Source organism: Tursiops truncatus, chromosome 13 (genome assembly GCF_011762595.2).
Source record: "Tursiops truncatus isolate mTurTru1 chromosome 13, mTurTru1.mat.Y, whole genome shotgun sequence".
NCBI lineage: Eukaryota > Metazoa > Chordata > Mammalia > Artiodactyla > Delphinidae > Tursiops > Tursiops truncatus.
This window is the reverse complement of record NC_047046.1, coordinates 24,018,573-24,034,534: the sequence shown is the minus strand read 5'-3', so window position 1 is coordinate 24,034,534 and position 15,962 is coordinate 24,018,573. Positions and strand designations below refer to the sequence as shown.

General features: G+C 47.2%; 1 protein-coding gene and 1 long non-coding RNA gene across 11 annotated transcripts in view; one reads left to right on the top strand and one right to left on the bottom strand.

Annotated features, from left to right (window-relative positions):
• LOC141276162 (uncharacterized) lies at positions 1-3,814 on the top strand. Its single transcript, XR_012325265.1, has 3 exons — positions 1-161; positions 1,815-1,936; positions 3,702-3,814. It is a non-coding gene; the product is annotated as an uncharacterized lncRNA (long non-coding RNA).
• The window catches only part of DEPDC5 (DEP domain containing 5, GATOR1 subcomplex subunit), a 92,992-nt gene that overhangs the window by 35,739 nt on the left and 41,291 nt on the right, over positions 1-15,962 (bottom strand). For 7 of the 10 annotated variants that reach the window (XM_073790324.1, XM_033837263.2, XM_073790325.1 and 4 more), the window contains 5 exons: positions 9,678-9,743; positions 6,134-6,317; positions 5,781-5,941; positions 2,549-2,666; positions 1,908-2,075 (listed from right to left, as the gene is read on the bottom strand). In XM_073790324.1, coding sequence (XP_073646425.1) covers positions 1,908-2,075; positions 2,549-2,666; positions 5,781-5,941; positions 6,134-6,317; positions 9,678-9,743 — 697 coding nt within the window. The remainder of the gene's footprint in view (positions 1-1,907; positions 2,076-2,548; positions 2,667-5,780; positions 5,942-6,133; positions 6,318-9,677; positions 9,744-15,962) is intronic. The other 3 variants (XM_033837261.2, XM_033837270.2, XM_033837268.2) reach the window with 1 other exon arrangement.

Sequence of the window (15,962 nt, the reverse complement as noted above, 5' to 3'; positions counted from 1 at the left end):
GGCCAGAGGGGAAAAGGGGTGGTGGTGAGAAAAAGTAGATGATAAAAGCACCCCAGTAAGCATCCCATCTCAACACCCACGCCCCCGGGAGTGAGGGTGCAAGCGTCCATCTGCCCAGGAGCACGTGCTCATCTGATGCTGCATTTCACGCAGGCTGAGAGGTAAGAACTCCAAGGCTGCTTTTACTTTCTATCCCAGAGACGTCAGAATGCTTCTGTGCACCCAGGCCCAGTGCCGCTGTGGCCTTTTATCATCACAACCATAAATCATGCGTAAAAATGAAAAATTAAAAACAAGATGTCACAGGGAATTCCCTGGTGGTCCACTGGTTAGGACTCGGCACTTCCACTGCTGTGCGCCCAGGTTCAATCCCCGGTCAGGGAACTAAGATCCTGCATGCCTCGTAGCATGGCCAAAAAAATAAAATAAAATAAAATAAAAACAAGAGGTCACAAAGCTTTTATATATAGAATGGATAAACAACAAGGTCCTACTGTATAGCACAGAGAACTATATTCAATATCCTATAATAATAAAAAAACAGTGAAATAATGCTATTTGCAGGGATATGGATGGCCCTAGAGATAGTCATACTGAATGAAGTAAGTCAGAGAAAGACAAATATCATATGATATCACTTATATGTGGAATCTAAAAAAAAACATGGTACAAATGGACCTATTTATAAAATAGAAATTGAGTCACAGATGTAGAAAACAAACTTATGGTTACCAAGGGGGAAAGGGGCGGGGAGGGACAAATTGGGAGACTGGGATTGACATATACACACTACTATATATAAAACAGATAACTAATAAGAACCTATTATATAGCACAGGGAACTCTATTCAGTACTCTGTAATGACCTACATGGTAACAGAATCTAAAAAAGAGTGGGTATATGTATATGTATAACTGATTCACTTTGCTGTACAGCAGAAGCTAACACAACATTGTAAATCAACTATGCTCCAATAAAAAGAAAGAAAAAATCTATATTTATATGAAACCATCACATTGTACACCTTAAATATGTACAATTTTTGTCAGTTATACCTCAATAAAGCTGAAAAACGATTTTTAAAAAATCCTATGATAAACCATAATGGAAAAGAATACAAAAAAAAAAAGAATGTATATATGTGTATAACGGAACCACTTTGCTCGACAGCAGAAATTAACATAACATTGTAAATCAACTAGACTTCAATTAAAAAAAAAAAAGATGTCACAAGCAGTCAGGAAAATGTGAAGAGCACTGACATTCCACCAAAGAGCACATCTTGGGACTTCCCTTGTGGCACAGTGGTTAAAACTCCGCACTCCCATTGCAGGGGCCCAGGTTCGATCCCCGGTCAGGGAACTAGATCCCACATGCATGCCGCAACTAAGAGTTCACATGCCACAACTAAGGAGACTGTGTGTGGCAACTATGGACCCAGAGAGCCACAACTAAGGAGCTCATGTGCTTCAACTAAAGAAGCCCGTCTGCTGCAACTAAGGAGCCCATGAACCACAACTAAGGAGCCCACCTGCTGCAACTAAGAGCCGGTGCAACCAAATAAATAAATAAATATTTTTTAAAGAAAGAGCACATCTTCACCAGGTTTTTTGCTGTTGTTTGTTGTTTCATGCGGTAAAATATACATAACAAATTTACCACTTTAATGATCTCTAAGTGCACAATGCAGCAGCATTCAGTACATTCACACTGTTGCACAACCAGCCACGTCCATCTCATCACTGAGTTTTTAACCCAATGCAGATGTGCTATTTCCCTCCATTTTCTTTTTCTTTTTTTTCTTCTAAAACAGGCATCATTTTGCAATCAGGAGAAAGGACAGAGACATTAAAATACGGACACACACAAGGCGGCGAGGATGGAAAGTGAAATCGGGGTCTCTGACCTGAAGTCCTCGGAGCCGGCAGAGCAGATGTACTGGTCTAAGTAATTCCACTTGTACTCCTCCAGCCGCTCGTGCGAGAATTCCACCCAACAGGAGACAAACTCCGAGTCTGAGTGGGAGGGGCAGAGGCTGTAGGTGTAGTGGATCTGGGCAGATTCGTAAGGGTACCTGAAAAACAAAGGGTGTGGCCTGAGGTCCAAACAAGGATCCCCCCCTCCCCCCAAGTCTCCTGTACCTTTTCTGTCTCAAGACACTTAGCAGTATCCTTGGCACTCAACCCTCGACCACAGTAACCAAAACTCATCCCAGGGAACTGGTAATGGAGATTTCTCAGTTCTTCTTAAACTTTCTCATTCTTCTAGCCTCATACTCTTTATTTTTAATTGGCATGTTAAGACTCATGCTAAACATTATAAGCTGGATCAAATCCCTTTTGGAAGTAGGTGAGCTACAACCATAAAATACAACCCTAGAGAGCAAAACAGTAACTCTGAAAGAAAAACCAATTACTCAACCTCCTTGGTTTGAATTACATGTTATACACATAATTCAGTACGTGGACAGTATGTGTTAGAAACATAACTTAGTAGTTTGACATAATTTAGGACAGAGCTGGAAACTTTAAATACCCAAGGACTCACTTGGGAAGGTATCGTGTCACTGTGATCATCTTATCCTTCAGTGTGACTTTGTGGAAAGTTCTGCCCATGCTCAGCCAGTACTGGTCTTCCTCCTCAGGGCGGTTTCGGGACACAAGGCCTAATAGGGAAAAAAATAAATAATTTCCTCCATCTGGTTGAGGGTCATTCCTTTAACAGGCAATTGCTTCTCTTCCATATAGATGTAGAAAAGGAGAAACAAAAGAGGCAACACTTTCTTTCCAGGGGCAGTTTCATGGAAAAGAAATATTCTTGGTTTAAAAAAAAAAAAAAAAGTCCTGAAGTGGGCAGATTTTTCCGTTACTGAACCAGCCAGCAGGAGGTTAGAGCCTGGGGGTGCCTACAACAGCTGGCCGAACAGCCCAATGTCTCGTCCTCTGTGAAGGAAAGTTCCAGAGTAGATGTTAATTGGCTAAAATGGAACTCCACTCCCCTCAGGCACAAGCTGCCACCCGGCATCTGAGGCCCTCAACCGCGGGGGTGGCCAACCTAGCTTTCGGCCCTCAGCCCCCATGACGCCCACACTGCTGCACCACGTTTCAGACTTATTTGCTCGAATTTCCTTCTCCAAGCATTTGCTCCTGTTGCTTCTTCTGCCTTCTCTTCCTGGGCGACTGTCGAAATCCTAGGGATCATTTAAGGTCACCATCAAATGCCACTTCCTCCAGAAAGCTATCAGACCCTATCAGCAGTGAATTCTACCCTGGATATAGCTCCTTGTGTGCCTCTGTCTCACACCCTGACAAACCAAAAGTTCCAGGAGGCCAGGACCCAAATCTTGTTCGTCTTTGTATTTTCAGTAGCACCTGATAAAGTGCTATTTCACAGAAAAGGAAGTAGGCAACCTGGATGGAGCCACTGACACGAAAAGCAGATTCATCCCACTGCTCTTGGGATAAGAACAAAATCCTTCACGTGGGCCTGTGCAGACTGGGTCTCCTGACATCTCCGGCCACATTGCTGGCTTATTCCCAGTGCTCTCCACGCCAGTCTTCTTTCGGGTGCCTAGAAAGTCTCATGAGGTCTTCCAGCCAACAGGGCCTTTGCACATACTAACCCTGCTGCCTGGCATGCTTGGCCCACCTGTTCCTGCCCTCCACTCCTCTCTCACTAAAAACTCCTGCATGTGTTTCAGGTACAGCAGCAGCTCAAACATCAACTCCTCAAAGAAGCCGCCCCTGACTCTCCAGACCAGATCAGGTCCTGTATTAAATATTCTCGCAGCCCTCTGATTTTCCCCTCACAGTCTTTATTGCAACGTGGAATTGTATATCATAGTTTGACTAATGTTCTTTTCCCCCACAGAGCAGGAGCTTCAAAAATATTAATGAGGGGCTTCCCTGGTGGCGCAGTGGTTGAGAGTCCACCTGCCAACGCAGGGGACACGGGTTCGTGCCCCGGTCCGGGAAGATCCCACATGCCACGGAGCGGCTGGGTCCATGAGCCATGGCCGCTGAGCCTGCGCGTCCGGAGCCTATGCTCCGCAACGGGAGAGGCCACAACAGTGAGAGGCCCGCGTACCGCAAAAAAAAAAACTAATGAGGACTTCCCTGGTGGCGCAGTGGTTAAGAATCTGCCTGCCAGTGCAGGGGACACGGGTTCGATCCCTGGACCAGGAAGATCCCACATGTGGCGGAGCAACTAAGCCCGTGCGCCACAACTACTGAGCCTGCGCTCTAGAGCTCACGTGCCACAACTACTGAAGCCCACTCACTCTAGGGCCCGTGCTCCACAACAAGAGAAGCCACCGCAATGAGAAGCCGGTGCACCGCAACAAAGAGTAGCCCCTGCTCGCCACAACTAGAGAAAGCCCGCACGCAGCAATGAAGACCCAACAGAGCCAAAAGAAAAAATACTAATGAACGGATGAATGAACACAGTCATATATTCATCAAGGCACACTGTCGTACACCAGGCACAGTGGTTTTCGTGGTGGAGGACAACAAGATGCAGCTGAAATCATCCTGGCACTCAGAAAGGTTACTATTCAGTACAGTCTATAATGTGCGAAAAAGGCATCACGTGATACATATCACAAGGGGCTTTTAGAGAAAATCCAGAGGGAATCCAAAGCTTTGTCGTGAACAACAGGACCTGGACCGGAGGACTGCTAAGCTCCCATTAACAGGTCCACGCTTCTTTGATCCTCTAACCAGAGGAGATTTTTTTTAAATTTTTGGTTGCTTTGGGTCTTCATTGCTGCGCACGGGCTTTTCTCTAGTTGCGGTGTGCGGGCTTCTCATTGCAGTGGCTTCTCTTGTTGCGGAGCACAGGCTCTAGGCAAGTGGGCTTCAGTAGTTTCATCACGCAGGCTCAGTAGTTGTGGCTCCGGGCTCTAGAGCGCAGGCTCAGTAGCTGTGGCACATGGGCCTAGCTGCTCCGTGGCATGTGGGATCTTCCCGGACCAGGCTCGAACACGTGTCCCCTGCATTGGCAGGCAGATTCCTAACTACTGCGCCACCAGGGGAGTCCCCAGAGGAACTTTAATGAAGCCAAAGATGGCCTGAGGTTTGGTGCTGGCTGGTTAGGGAGGAGGGGAGCTCATTATCTACAAGGAGGAAGCAGGGGACTATCAGATGCTCAGTGATGGTTCCAGGAAGTGACCGCCACTGTGTGGTTCCAGGCCCCTGCATGTAATTCTCGCTGCCTGACTTGTTTCAGAGGAGCCCTCCAGAGCCCAGCTCTGACTCAGCCGGTGCCACTGAGTCTCCGCCACTCACTAGCCTCTGCCACTCAGGGACAAACCATCCCGGCTTCAAGTCACTGAGCTGCAGTGACAAACAAGAGAACATGAATCCAGAATAGGAAAAAACCCCAAAAAACAACAAGTATAAACTTGAGATTCAGGTAACATGAGAAGACCTACTGTGTCAGGCCCTGTGTGAGACATAAACCCAGGCTCCTGGGTCTGGAATATTCACCCTGTAGTTTGACAGCTCAGCCCCTGCTTGGCTGCCTGGGACCCCGAGGTACTGCTCAAGCCAGGCTGGAACTTCCTGAACTTGGTCATACCCTCTACCTTAAAAGGAGAGCTTTAAGATAACTCCGAACCCAGTGGAGAGTTTAATTCTCATGTAAAGTTAGATTTAGAGGGAAAAAAAGTGTGTGTTGAAAAACAATGACTCCTAAATGTATGTATTCCCTACTATCTTGAGAACCTGCTTGCACAAACTTAGTAGAGAAGAGAAACTACAATCCAAAGAGGACAGCTCACCACGGCCATAGAGCGGGCTGCTGCTGAGCGGGGGCGGGCCAGCGGGGCTGGGCTGCTGTGCCCTGGGCTGCACGATGATCTGGTAGCCCTGCATGAGCCGCTGGCAGACAAACTCCTCAAACACCTGCTGAGCCGTCATCTGCACACCTTCCTCGTCCCTCCTGAAAAGACAGACGGCTGTTCACAGGACGTGCCTGGCCCAGGGCCGTGTGACACTCATAGAGTCCCCCGGTCCTTGGCTTCATCCCCATGAGCCAGCCCTGATGACCCTTCTGTGGTGGTAAGTGAAACTAACGATTTGTAAACCAGTCTCGGGAGAAACAAAAGCTGCGCGCCTTTCCTCTGCCACCAACCTGTCGATGTCGGCCTCTGGGAGGAGATCGTAGCAGCCCTCTGTGTAGTCATTCTGCAGGCCCTGGCGGTCGGGGAAGTAGTCCGTGGTGAGGGGAAGGCACGCCGGAGTAGTGAGAGACTTCCAGTCCACGCCAACTGTGCAACAGAAGCCTGGCACTACAGGGGGAGCAGACAGCGTCAGAACTGCCTCGTGTGAACAGGGAGGAAGGTACGTGTAGTCACCAGGCAGGTGTAGGATGGCGGGGTGGGGGGTGGGGGACAGGGGGAGGGACGAAGGGAGGGGGAAGGAGAAAGTAGGTGGTGACAGGTGATAAAATTGCCAGGAAAGGGGTGGGGGGGGGGAGAAAGAGAGAGAAACAGAGGCTGTTAGACAACGCAGTGCTTATCCAATCCCATCATGCAAATGGGATGCACAGCCGATACTTTTCATTTTCTGCTGATCATGAGCTACAGCCGCGATGCCAGTGAGGTTACCGCAGGGCAGGCCAGGCCAGGCAGTTACACATCGAAGCAAATCAACATTCCGAGACCGGAAGAGAGGCTCGAGCTGGAAGCCTCCCCTGGGCTGATGGAGAGGCTGGGTGGGGAGAGGAGGAGAGCGCAGCCGGATTTTGGAGCTGGATTTTGGAGCGAATAGCACACGGGAGCAGAATTCAGGAACGCTTTCAGGATGGCAAAAATAAGTCACAGATCCAAAAGGGTAGGAAGAGGAATCAAGGAAGGATGTCTGGGAGTTACAAGGCCGGAACTTTAGGAGACAGAGTTTAACGATCTAGAAATGAAAGCTGCCATCAGCAGAGTGGGCCCGACCACAGGGGTCTGTCCAAAACCTCCTGCTCTTTGGGTAAAGCAGGGTTTCTCCACCTCGGGGCATGAAGGCTATTCTAGACCAGATAACTCTTTGTTGTGGGGGCTGTCCTGGGCATTGTAGGATGTGAGCAGCATCCCTGGTCCCTACTCACTAGATGCCAGTGACATCTTCCGGTTGTGAAAACCAAAAATGTCTGTAGACATGACCAAATGTGCCCTGAAGTGCAAAATATTCCCCGGTTGACAATCAGAGTTAAAGTAATGGGGCGGTATTCTCTCTTAAGTTATTTAAGTGAAAATTATTTGTCAAATCTCCATGCGAGGGAGCAACGAGCAACAGAAACACTCCGCGCCTCTGCCTCTGCATTCCCAGTGAGACCCTCACGCACCTCACTTCTCGTGGGGCCCTGTGACTTACCGTGTGCTGTACCCCCTCACATCACCTCCTCCGAGCAGGTGTGGAGGCATCATCGGCCCCTTTAAACACCTGGCCGAGCCGAACCCACCACAGGTCACAGGGCCAGAAGTCACTCTGCTCAGGGATCTTTCCTCCATTCAGTGACCGACACACACCACCCAGGGCAACAGAGCCTCCCTGAGCCCGGAGTTAGGGACAAGAAGGGGATTGCACCCTGAGTCCCAGCAGGAAACAGGCCCTGTGTGGCAGCCCTGCTTTGGGGAAGATGACTTGACCTGCAACAAGCCTAACTCCACGGTCTCCACTCCAGGTCCTGGGCTGACTTTTGGTTGGTTGGTTTGAATTTTACTTTATTGTGGTAAGAACACTTAGCGTGAGATCTACCATCTTAGCAAATTTTTAAGTGTAGTGGAGGGTAGGGTGAGGCAGGGTGGGATGAATTGGGAGAATGGGATTGACATATATACACTAATATGTATAAAATAGATAACTAATAAGAACCTGCTGTATAATAAATAAAAATAAATAAAATTTAAAAAAACAAACAACAACAACAAAATTTGTAAGTGTCCAATTCAGTATTGTTAACTGAGGACGGTGCCGAGCAGCAGGTCTCCAGAACTTACTCATCTCCCAGGACTGAAGCTTTACGCCCACCAATCAGCAACACCCCCTCTACTGCCCACCTCCCCACAGGTCCCAGGCAATCACCACTCCACTCTCTGAGTCTATGCTTTTGACTCTATACAGGTCTTGTTAACTCCTTAATACTTCAAGAACTCAAAACACAGCCAAGGGGGAAGGGGGGAGGGAGAGGGATGGACTGGGAGTTTGGGGTTGGTAGATGCAAACTATTACATTTAGGACGGATAAACGACAGGGTCCTAATGTATAGCACAGGGAACTATACTCAGTCCCCTGTGATAAACCATAATGCAAAAGAATATGGGAAAAAAAAGTCTATATGTGTATAACCGAGTCACTTTGCTGTACAGCAGAGATTGGCACAATGTTGTAAATCAACTAGACTTCAATTAAAAAATAAATAAATTTTTTTAAAAAAAGACACAGCCCACGATAACCTAGTTAACACCCCAATTCCCCATAGGGCAGACGAGGGATGAATTTGTTCACATTTCTTGGTTAGAACCAGCAGCAGAACGTGGGCACACAATGCAGCCCCCGTGGGGAGGCCAGAAACAGAAGACACTCTATCACTGTGCCTTCTTACATCGTTCTGGCCGTCACCAGCTTCCTGACCCTCAAGATCATAAAAACCTTTTAGAAATGGTGTCTGCGGGCACACACTGAGATACGGAGAATTCAAACCCCGTGGTGAGAAAAGCTCCCGATTCTTAGCTTGATGATGTTCTTTTCATGGGTAAAAGGTCTGTGTGGCCTCTTTTCTACCTCCAGTATCTTCAGGCCCTGCAGAGGCCTCTGAGGAGGTCCCACCTCAGAATCATTCAGTTAACAGTAATAAACACAGATGACAAAATCCAGTGCTGGGGTTGTAGAGAAGAAACAGGCTCATCTATTCAGGGCTGGCAGCTTTCTAGAAAACAATCAATCTGCCAACTATTCTTTGGAATATATTCCGAGGATCTGAACCAAGAGAAAAAAACACACCCACTGCACCATGCATTATATGCTAAAAAACTAGAAATCACCCAAATGGCCACCATTAAGACACGATTATCCAAAGCACGATTTAATAATGTGTTTGATATTGCCATGAAAAATGACCCGTATGCCGGACCTGGAGAAGTAGTGAAATGATTGTTAAGTTCCTTAAAAGTGGGGATAAAAAGACTTGGTGATGTACATATATCCACTGGTCACAGTGAAGTAAAGCAAAATCGACCAAGCAGTAGAATTTTTTTTTTTCTGCTCTTTTGCTGTTGTTGATATTTAGATGTTCAGCTATTTCAATAGACGAGGATGATCAAAGCAAATGCAACCCAGACAAACACTTCCAACTACAGGGATGTAAACAGTTTCAGGTCTTATTCCTTCCGACTTCTCCCCAGAGCCATCATTAAGCATTTGAGAGCCAAGGCCAGCTCTGGGAATTCCGCTACCCTTCCTGTGTGGCCCCGAATCACATTCCAGAACAGGTCATTTGGCCTCCCTGCCACTCATGTTCCATCGGAGAGGCTGCAGAGTCTCCCCTCTCCCCTCACCACCCAGAGACATGTGAACTTCCAGACCATTCTCTTCCCAAAGGGCTCCCTCTTGCTCCCCCAGTGCCTTGACCATCCACCCCCACGCCCCCACCTCCCTGCCACCTTCCCCCGTCAGCAGGCCCCTCTTACTTGGGTCTGGAGAGGTAGAAACACTGTCCTCTAAAGAATCCTTATTCTGGGTCCTAGGATTCATACCTGTGGAAAGATGAAAAGAATCTGTGTCAGTGAGACTCATTCTGCAATAAAAGTTCTGACCAGTTATGGTTTTTAAAAAAAGCCCCAAACTGTAGCTAAAAATAAAAAACCAAGTACAAATTCTGTGCTGAGTATCTCCAACAGCACAAAAGAATCCATCAAAGAAAAACGAGCAATCTAAAGTTCGGGAAGGAGCCAGAACTTTACTCTGAGGTTATCAATACCGTTCGCCTAATGGGACCTTTAGGGCACATGCACAAAAGCAAACAGCAACCCACCACTTAGAATAAGAAACGGGACGGGGCTTCCCTGGTGGTGCAGTGGTTGAGAGTCTGCCTGCCGACACAGGGGACACGGGTTCGTGCCCCGGTCCGGGAAGATCCCACATGCCGCGGAGCGGCTGGGCCTGTGAGCCATGGCCGCTGAGCCTGCGCGTCTGGAGCCTGTGCTCCTCAACGGGAGAGGCCACAACAGTGAGAGGCCCGTGTACCGCAAAAAAAAAAAAAAAAAAAGAAAAAAAAACAGAAACAGGATGAATTTCAAAGTAATTTCAACTAATTAGAGCAACCTTTAGCAAACACAGGATGACCTATTTAAATTTAGTCCACTTAACAGTCATCCTCTGAAATTTTCTTTCCTGAATCATGGCTTCCTGGAATATGACTTATGCATTGAAATGCAATGCATTTCAATGCAACTTATTGACTGAAAAGTAATAGAACTAATTTCAAAACACACATTTCAATATTTAAATGTCCCTTTCAGGGCTTCCCTGGTAGCGCAGCCGTTAAGAATCCGCCTGCCAGTGCAGGGGACACAGGTTCGAGCCCTGGTCCGGGAAGGTCCCACATGCCACGGAGCAACTAAGCCCGTGCGCCACAACTAGTGAGCCTGCGCTCTGGAGCCCGTGCTCCGCAACAAGAGAAGCCACCGCAATGAAGAGTAGCCCCCTCTCGCCGCAACTAGAGAAAGCCCGCCTGCAGCAACAAAGACCCAACGCAGCCAAAAATAAATAAAAATTAAAAAATTAAATGTCCCTTTCAAAACACATTTACTAGGGAATTCCCTGTCAGTCCAGTGGTGAGGACACCGCGTTTTCACTGCCAAGGGCAGGGGTTCAATCCCTGGTTGGGGAACTAAGATCCCGAAAGCCGCGCGTTTACATTTACTAGAAAATTAGGATAGGACTGGAAAGATCCTCACAAAACTGTCAACAGTGGCTATCTCCTGGAAGAAAGCTGGAGGAAGTGGTGGGAGGGAAAGGAGATCTTTGGCTTTTTACTGTAAATACTTTCGTGCCAGCTGAATCTTTTCTAACAAGAACAAATACTTACAAATCCCTTGTGAAATTTTTGAAAGGACAAGCTACGACCTGTGAGAAAGTATTTGCAAATCACACCTCTGGCAGAGGACATGTATCCAGAACACATAAAGAACTCTAAAAACTCCAGAGCAGGAGAACAACCTGATGAGGAAATGGGCAAAAGATATGGACACACATACAGAAGGCACGTGAAAAGATGCTCAATGTCATTAGTCATTAGAGAAATGGCAAATCAGAAGTTCGGTGGGATACCGCTGCACCCAGGTCTCTTGGGATGGCTAGAAGGACTGCTCAAGCCAAGTGCTGACCAGGATGTGCAGCAATGGAAACCCTGATCCACTGACTGTAGGAATACAAAATGGCACAACACTTTGGAAAACAGTTTTGCAGTTTCTTTAAAGGTTAAACATATATTGACCATTTGACCCAGCAATCCCACTCCTAGGAATTCACCTAAGAGGAATGAAGATTGATGCTTACACAAAAACCTGTTATGTAAGTTATGTAAGTGTGGCTTTATTCACAACCCAAATGTCTTCCACCTGGTGAAGGGATAAACTAATACATCTATACAATGGAATAAGATATGGCAATAAAAAGTACTGAACACGACTGGGGATGCCGGCAACAACTTGGATGAATCTCGAATTATGCTCAGTGAAAGAAGCCAGACTCAGAAGGCTTCAAGTTGTATGATTCCATGTGCAAGACTTGCTGGGAGAGACTAAAGGGACAGAGAACAGATCGGTGGTTGCCAGGGGAGGAGGGAGGGATTGAGTACAAAGAAGCAGCACAAAGAATCTGAGGGGTAATGGAAATGTTCTGTATCTTGATGTTTTTGTTGGTGCTTATGACTCTATGCATTTGTCAAAACTCATAGAACTGTACACTAAACAGAGTGAATTTTACTGTATGTAAATTTAAAAGTAAATATACATTTTTTTAATTCAGAAAGATGATGTCACTTGGCCAAAACAATTTTAGAACTTCTTTTTTGGAGCTGCCTTCAGTAGATTTTTAAAAATTACTAGCCATCATAATAAGAAGATACAATCTATTAAGTCAGAAAAATAACAGTGCTTCATTTTATTCAAACCCACACTGAGGCAAATGTGAGGTAGGTGTTATCCCTTTTCCACAGATAAAGAAACTGAGGCACAGAGAAGTTAAGTAAGTAACTGAAGATCACACAGTAAGGAAGTGACACCTGCATTTAGACTCTTTCTGTGCAACTCCACAGATGCTTTATTTCCTGACTATCCAAATGGGTCACCAGTTTTCATCTACTGAAAACGTTATCTGTTCTCTGCCAACAGCCAAAAGCCATTTGTAGCTAAATTTTCTGAAAAAGCTAGCCTGACTGACAGCATCCATTTTCACACAAACACAAAGCATAACAAGGAAGCAATGGGATGGTTTTTCTTGTCTGGCCTGAGAACTGGTATGAAGGCAATTATAAAACCGGCATTCTCCGAGCGATGCGAGCAATAGGAGAATTACTAATACATCGCCTCATGGGTTTGGATTCTAAATTTCATCATCAGAGCACCTTTTTTTTTTTTTTTTTAACCCAATCCAGACTTCGTCTACAAGAACTGAAATTCTTACCCTCATAAAGAAACAGTTCAACTTAAGAATTGTGTGAGCAATTGTTTGAGTTCAAAGAGGCAACCCATCAAAGGGTTCTCGGAGCACCTCTGGCTTCTAGGCCCAGAGCAGACCTGCCCATCTCTAAGGGATAAAGCATGTTCAGCCTTTTGTGCCTCCCCTGTCTTCCATCCCCAAACACATTTTATTTGAAAGAAATGAAAAGAATTTAATGAAAAGAATTAGAAGAAATAAATATTTTAAAGGCTTCTTCGAAGCTACTTTCACAGTTTCCTTGCAGCTCAAGCCCAGCACACAGCCTCTCCCTGCAGCTCTGCCTCTGAGGCTCAGCTTTAGGCACGCAGACTCACCACTGGCATGTGAAGAACCCAACGACCTGGGAGGGCGGGGGCGGGGGGAGACCTCCTGGGCGGGCGGCTCTGCTCCAACCCAACATTTGGGAATGAACCTCACTCTCAAAGTTGAAAGCCAGACGCACCGCTCGGGGAGCCAATGCTCAGAAGAGCCAACTCAGCTCTGTCTCTTTTCACAGCTGTTCGGAGTCAAGCAGTGTGAATGTGTTCTCTGGTTGCTAACGTTTGGCCAAAAAAGGTAATCCGTGTGGGGCCTTTGGGGCTGCTTCCAGGGGACACCTGTGCCTGGGGCGAGTCACTTCTTCTCTCTGGGCTACAGAGATGGTACTTCCCCACAAACACCCAGCCTGGCCTGGGTGAGTAACTGTGCGCTCTGATTTACTTTGCCTGGTAGCTCTCGGTCCAAATCTGCTGCACGTATCTAAAACTCAACACAAACACCAAGTTGCAGATTCAGAGTCCCGGCAGTAAAGAGAAAGAAAACTTGGCGTCCACTGATTTTCTTTATCAAAATTCTCTAGCACAGTTACCCCCATCAGGGGGATGACACTGACAAGTCTTATAAACGGGTGCCCAGTTAAAGAAACAGAGGGATAAACGCTGCCTGCCCAGACCAACCAACAACCTGGTTCCTGCTGGGCAGCACAGGGCCAGGAGGGAAACCCGCAGAGATGCCAGCCCTGTGAATCACAACTCACCTATGAGTCAGGTCCAAATGCAGGCGAAATCGGAGTCACGCCTGCATGCCTGCTCATGGTGCAAACCGCCAAGGCCAGAAGGCAGAGGTGGGTCACAGATGAGGTTTTCCCGTTTCTCTTCCATTTTTTAATGAGGGAAATGTTCACTAGTTTTGTTTCGGCCCCCACTTTGTCCCCAGACAAGGACCCAGTGTGATAATTTTGCCCTGAAGGAACCCGATCTACTTCTGGTCCTTCAACAACTCTGTGAGGCAGGCAGGCAGGTGAAGATCTTTATGTCCATTTCATGATCTAACTTCTATTTTCCAAGGGTCACTCTGAACCACTGTGCTGAAAATAAACTCTACGGCAGGGCAAAGGGAGGAGGCTGAGAGACCAGTTAGCAGGCCACTGCAACAATCCAGGTGAAAGATGAAGGCCTCTTGGGTTGGGCTATGACTGGTGGAGTGATGAGACATGCTAAGATTCTGGATATACCTGAAGGTAGATCTGACAGTAACTGGTCATTGCACACGGTAATACAAATCAGAATGATTTTCCCTAATTTCTCTCTGTGGCTAGCTGACATAATTGATCAAGAAGTACAAGAGCAGGCTTCCCTGGTGGCGCAGTGGTTGAGATTCTGCCTGCCGATACAGGGGACACAGGTTCGTGCCCCGGTCCGGGAAGATCCCACATGCCGCAGAGCGGCTGGGCCCGTGAGCCATGGCCGCTGAGCCTGTGCGTCCAGAGCCTGTGCTCCGCAACGGGAGAGGACACAACAGTGGGAGGCCCGCATACCGCAAAAAAAAAAAAAAAAAAAAAAAAAAGTACAGGAGCAAAGACTAGAGTCAGTTCCCACGCGAGGCCAGTGCTAGACCACCTCCTCACGAGCCCCGGCCCCTTAATTTTTTAAATTAATTATTAATTTATTTTTCTTTGGCTGCGTTGGGTCTTCGTTGCTGCACACGGGCTTTCTCCAGTTGTGGCGAGTGGGGGCTACTCTTTGTTGCGGTGTGCAGGCTTCTCGTTGCGGTGTGCAGGCTTCTCATTGCGGTGGATTCTCTTGCTGAGGAGCATGGGCTCTAGAGCACAGGCTCAGTAGTTGTGGCGCACGGGCTTAGTTGCTCCGTGGCATGTGGGATCTTCCCAGACCAGGGCTCGAACCCGTGTCCCCTGCATTGGCAGGTGGATTCTTAACCACTGTGCCACCAGGGAAGTCCCAACGCTGGCCCCTTAGAAAACACATGCTCCTGGTCACAAAGGGACTGGGCAAGGGTAAGGATGACCCTATTTAACTATATCACCCTGACTGGAGAAAGAACCCAAGGAGCCGTCACCTGCTCTAAGAAGCTAAACACTGTAGGACATATTTACGAATTGACAGCTCGTATACCAATTAAACAGAATAATTATGTGGGTTGTTCAAATGCTGTCATTCTGGCAGCTTGGTTTTAGAAGTATAAATGTCTTTGTCAATAAACACACTAAACACTGTGAGGAGAAGATAAATAAAGATAAGCTCTTTCAGTCTAGTGGAGAAGCAGACGCAGAAACAAACAGTGGGCCCAGGATATGCCAAGTGTACAACTGTGTCTGGAGTTACGTGGAAATGTGCCTCACACCTCCTGGGAGGAAGCAAAACCACCAGGGAGGGCTCCAAGGAGGAGGTGTTGTTGGAGCTGATCCATAAAGACCAAGTGGATGTTTACAAGGCAGAATCAGGTGTTGAAGATAAAGGAAAAAGCATATTCTGTAGACGGACTAGTCTATGCACAGAAACATCAGGACAAAGATCTTCTGAGAAGGCACAACAGCTGGAATATAAACTGTGTTCATCTAATAAGAGTAATGACAACAACAGCTCTCGTTTGCTGAGTGCTCACCATGCATGCCAGGCACTGTCCTTAGCGCTTTGCGTGGATTATTATCACACTTAATACTCAACCCTCCTCACAGATGAAGAAACCGAGGTACAGAGCAGTTAGGTACCTGGCCCAAGGGCCTCGCCGCTCTTTAGAGGTGGAGTCAGGACTCATGTCCTAAGATTCCAGAGCCTGTGTTCTTCCCACATGCAGGGCTACGTGGGAGTAGAGGCAGGTGAAGGTGTAAAGGCAGGTGGGGCCCAGGTGACGACAGGCGTTACAAGCTGTGAAGAACCAATAAATGGTTCATATGTGGGACAGAGAGGGTGATCAGACCAGACCCGCATTTGGAAATGGCCCATTGGTGACAGTACAGGAGATGGATCGGAGGG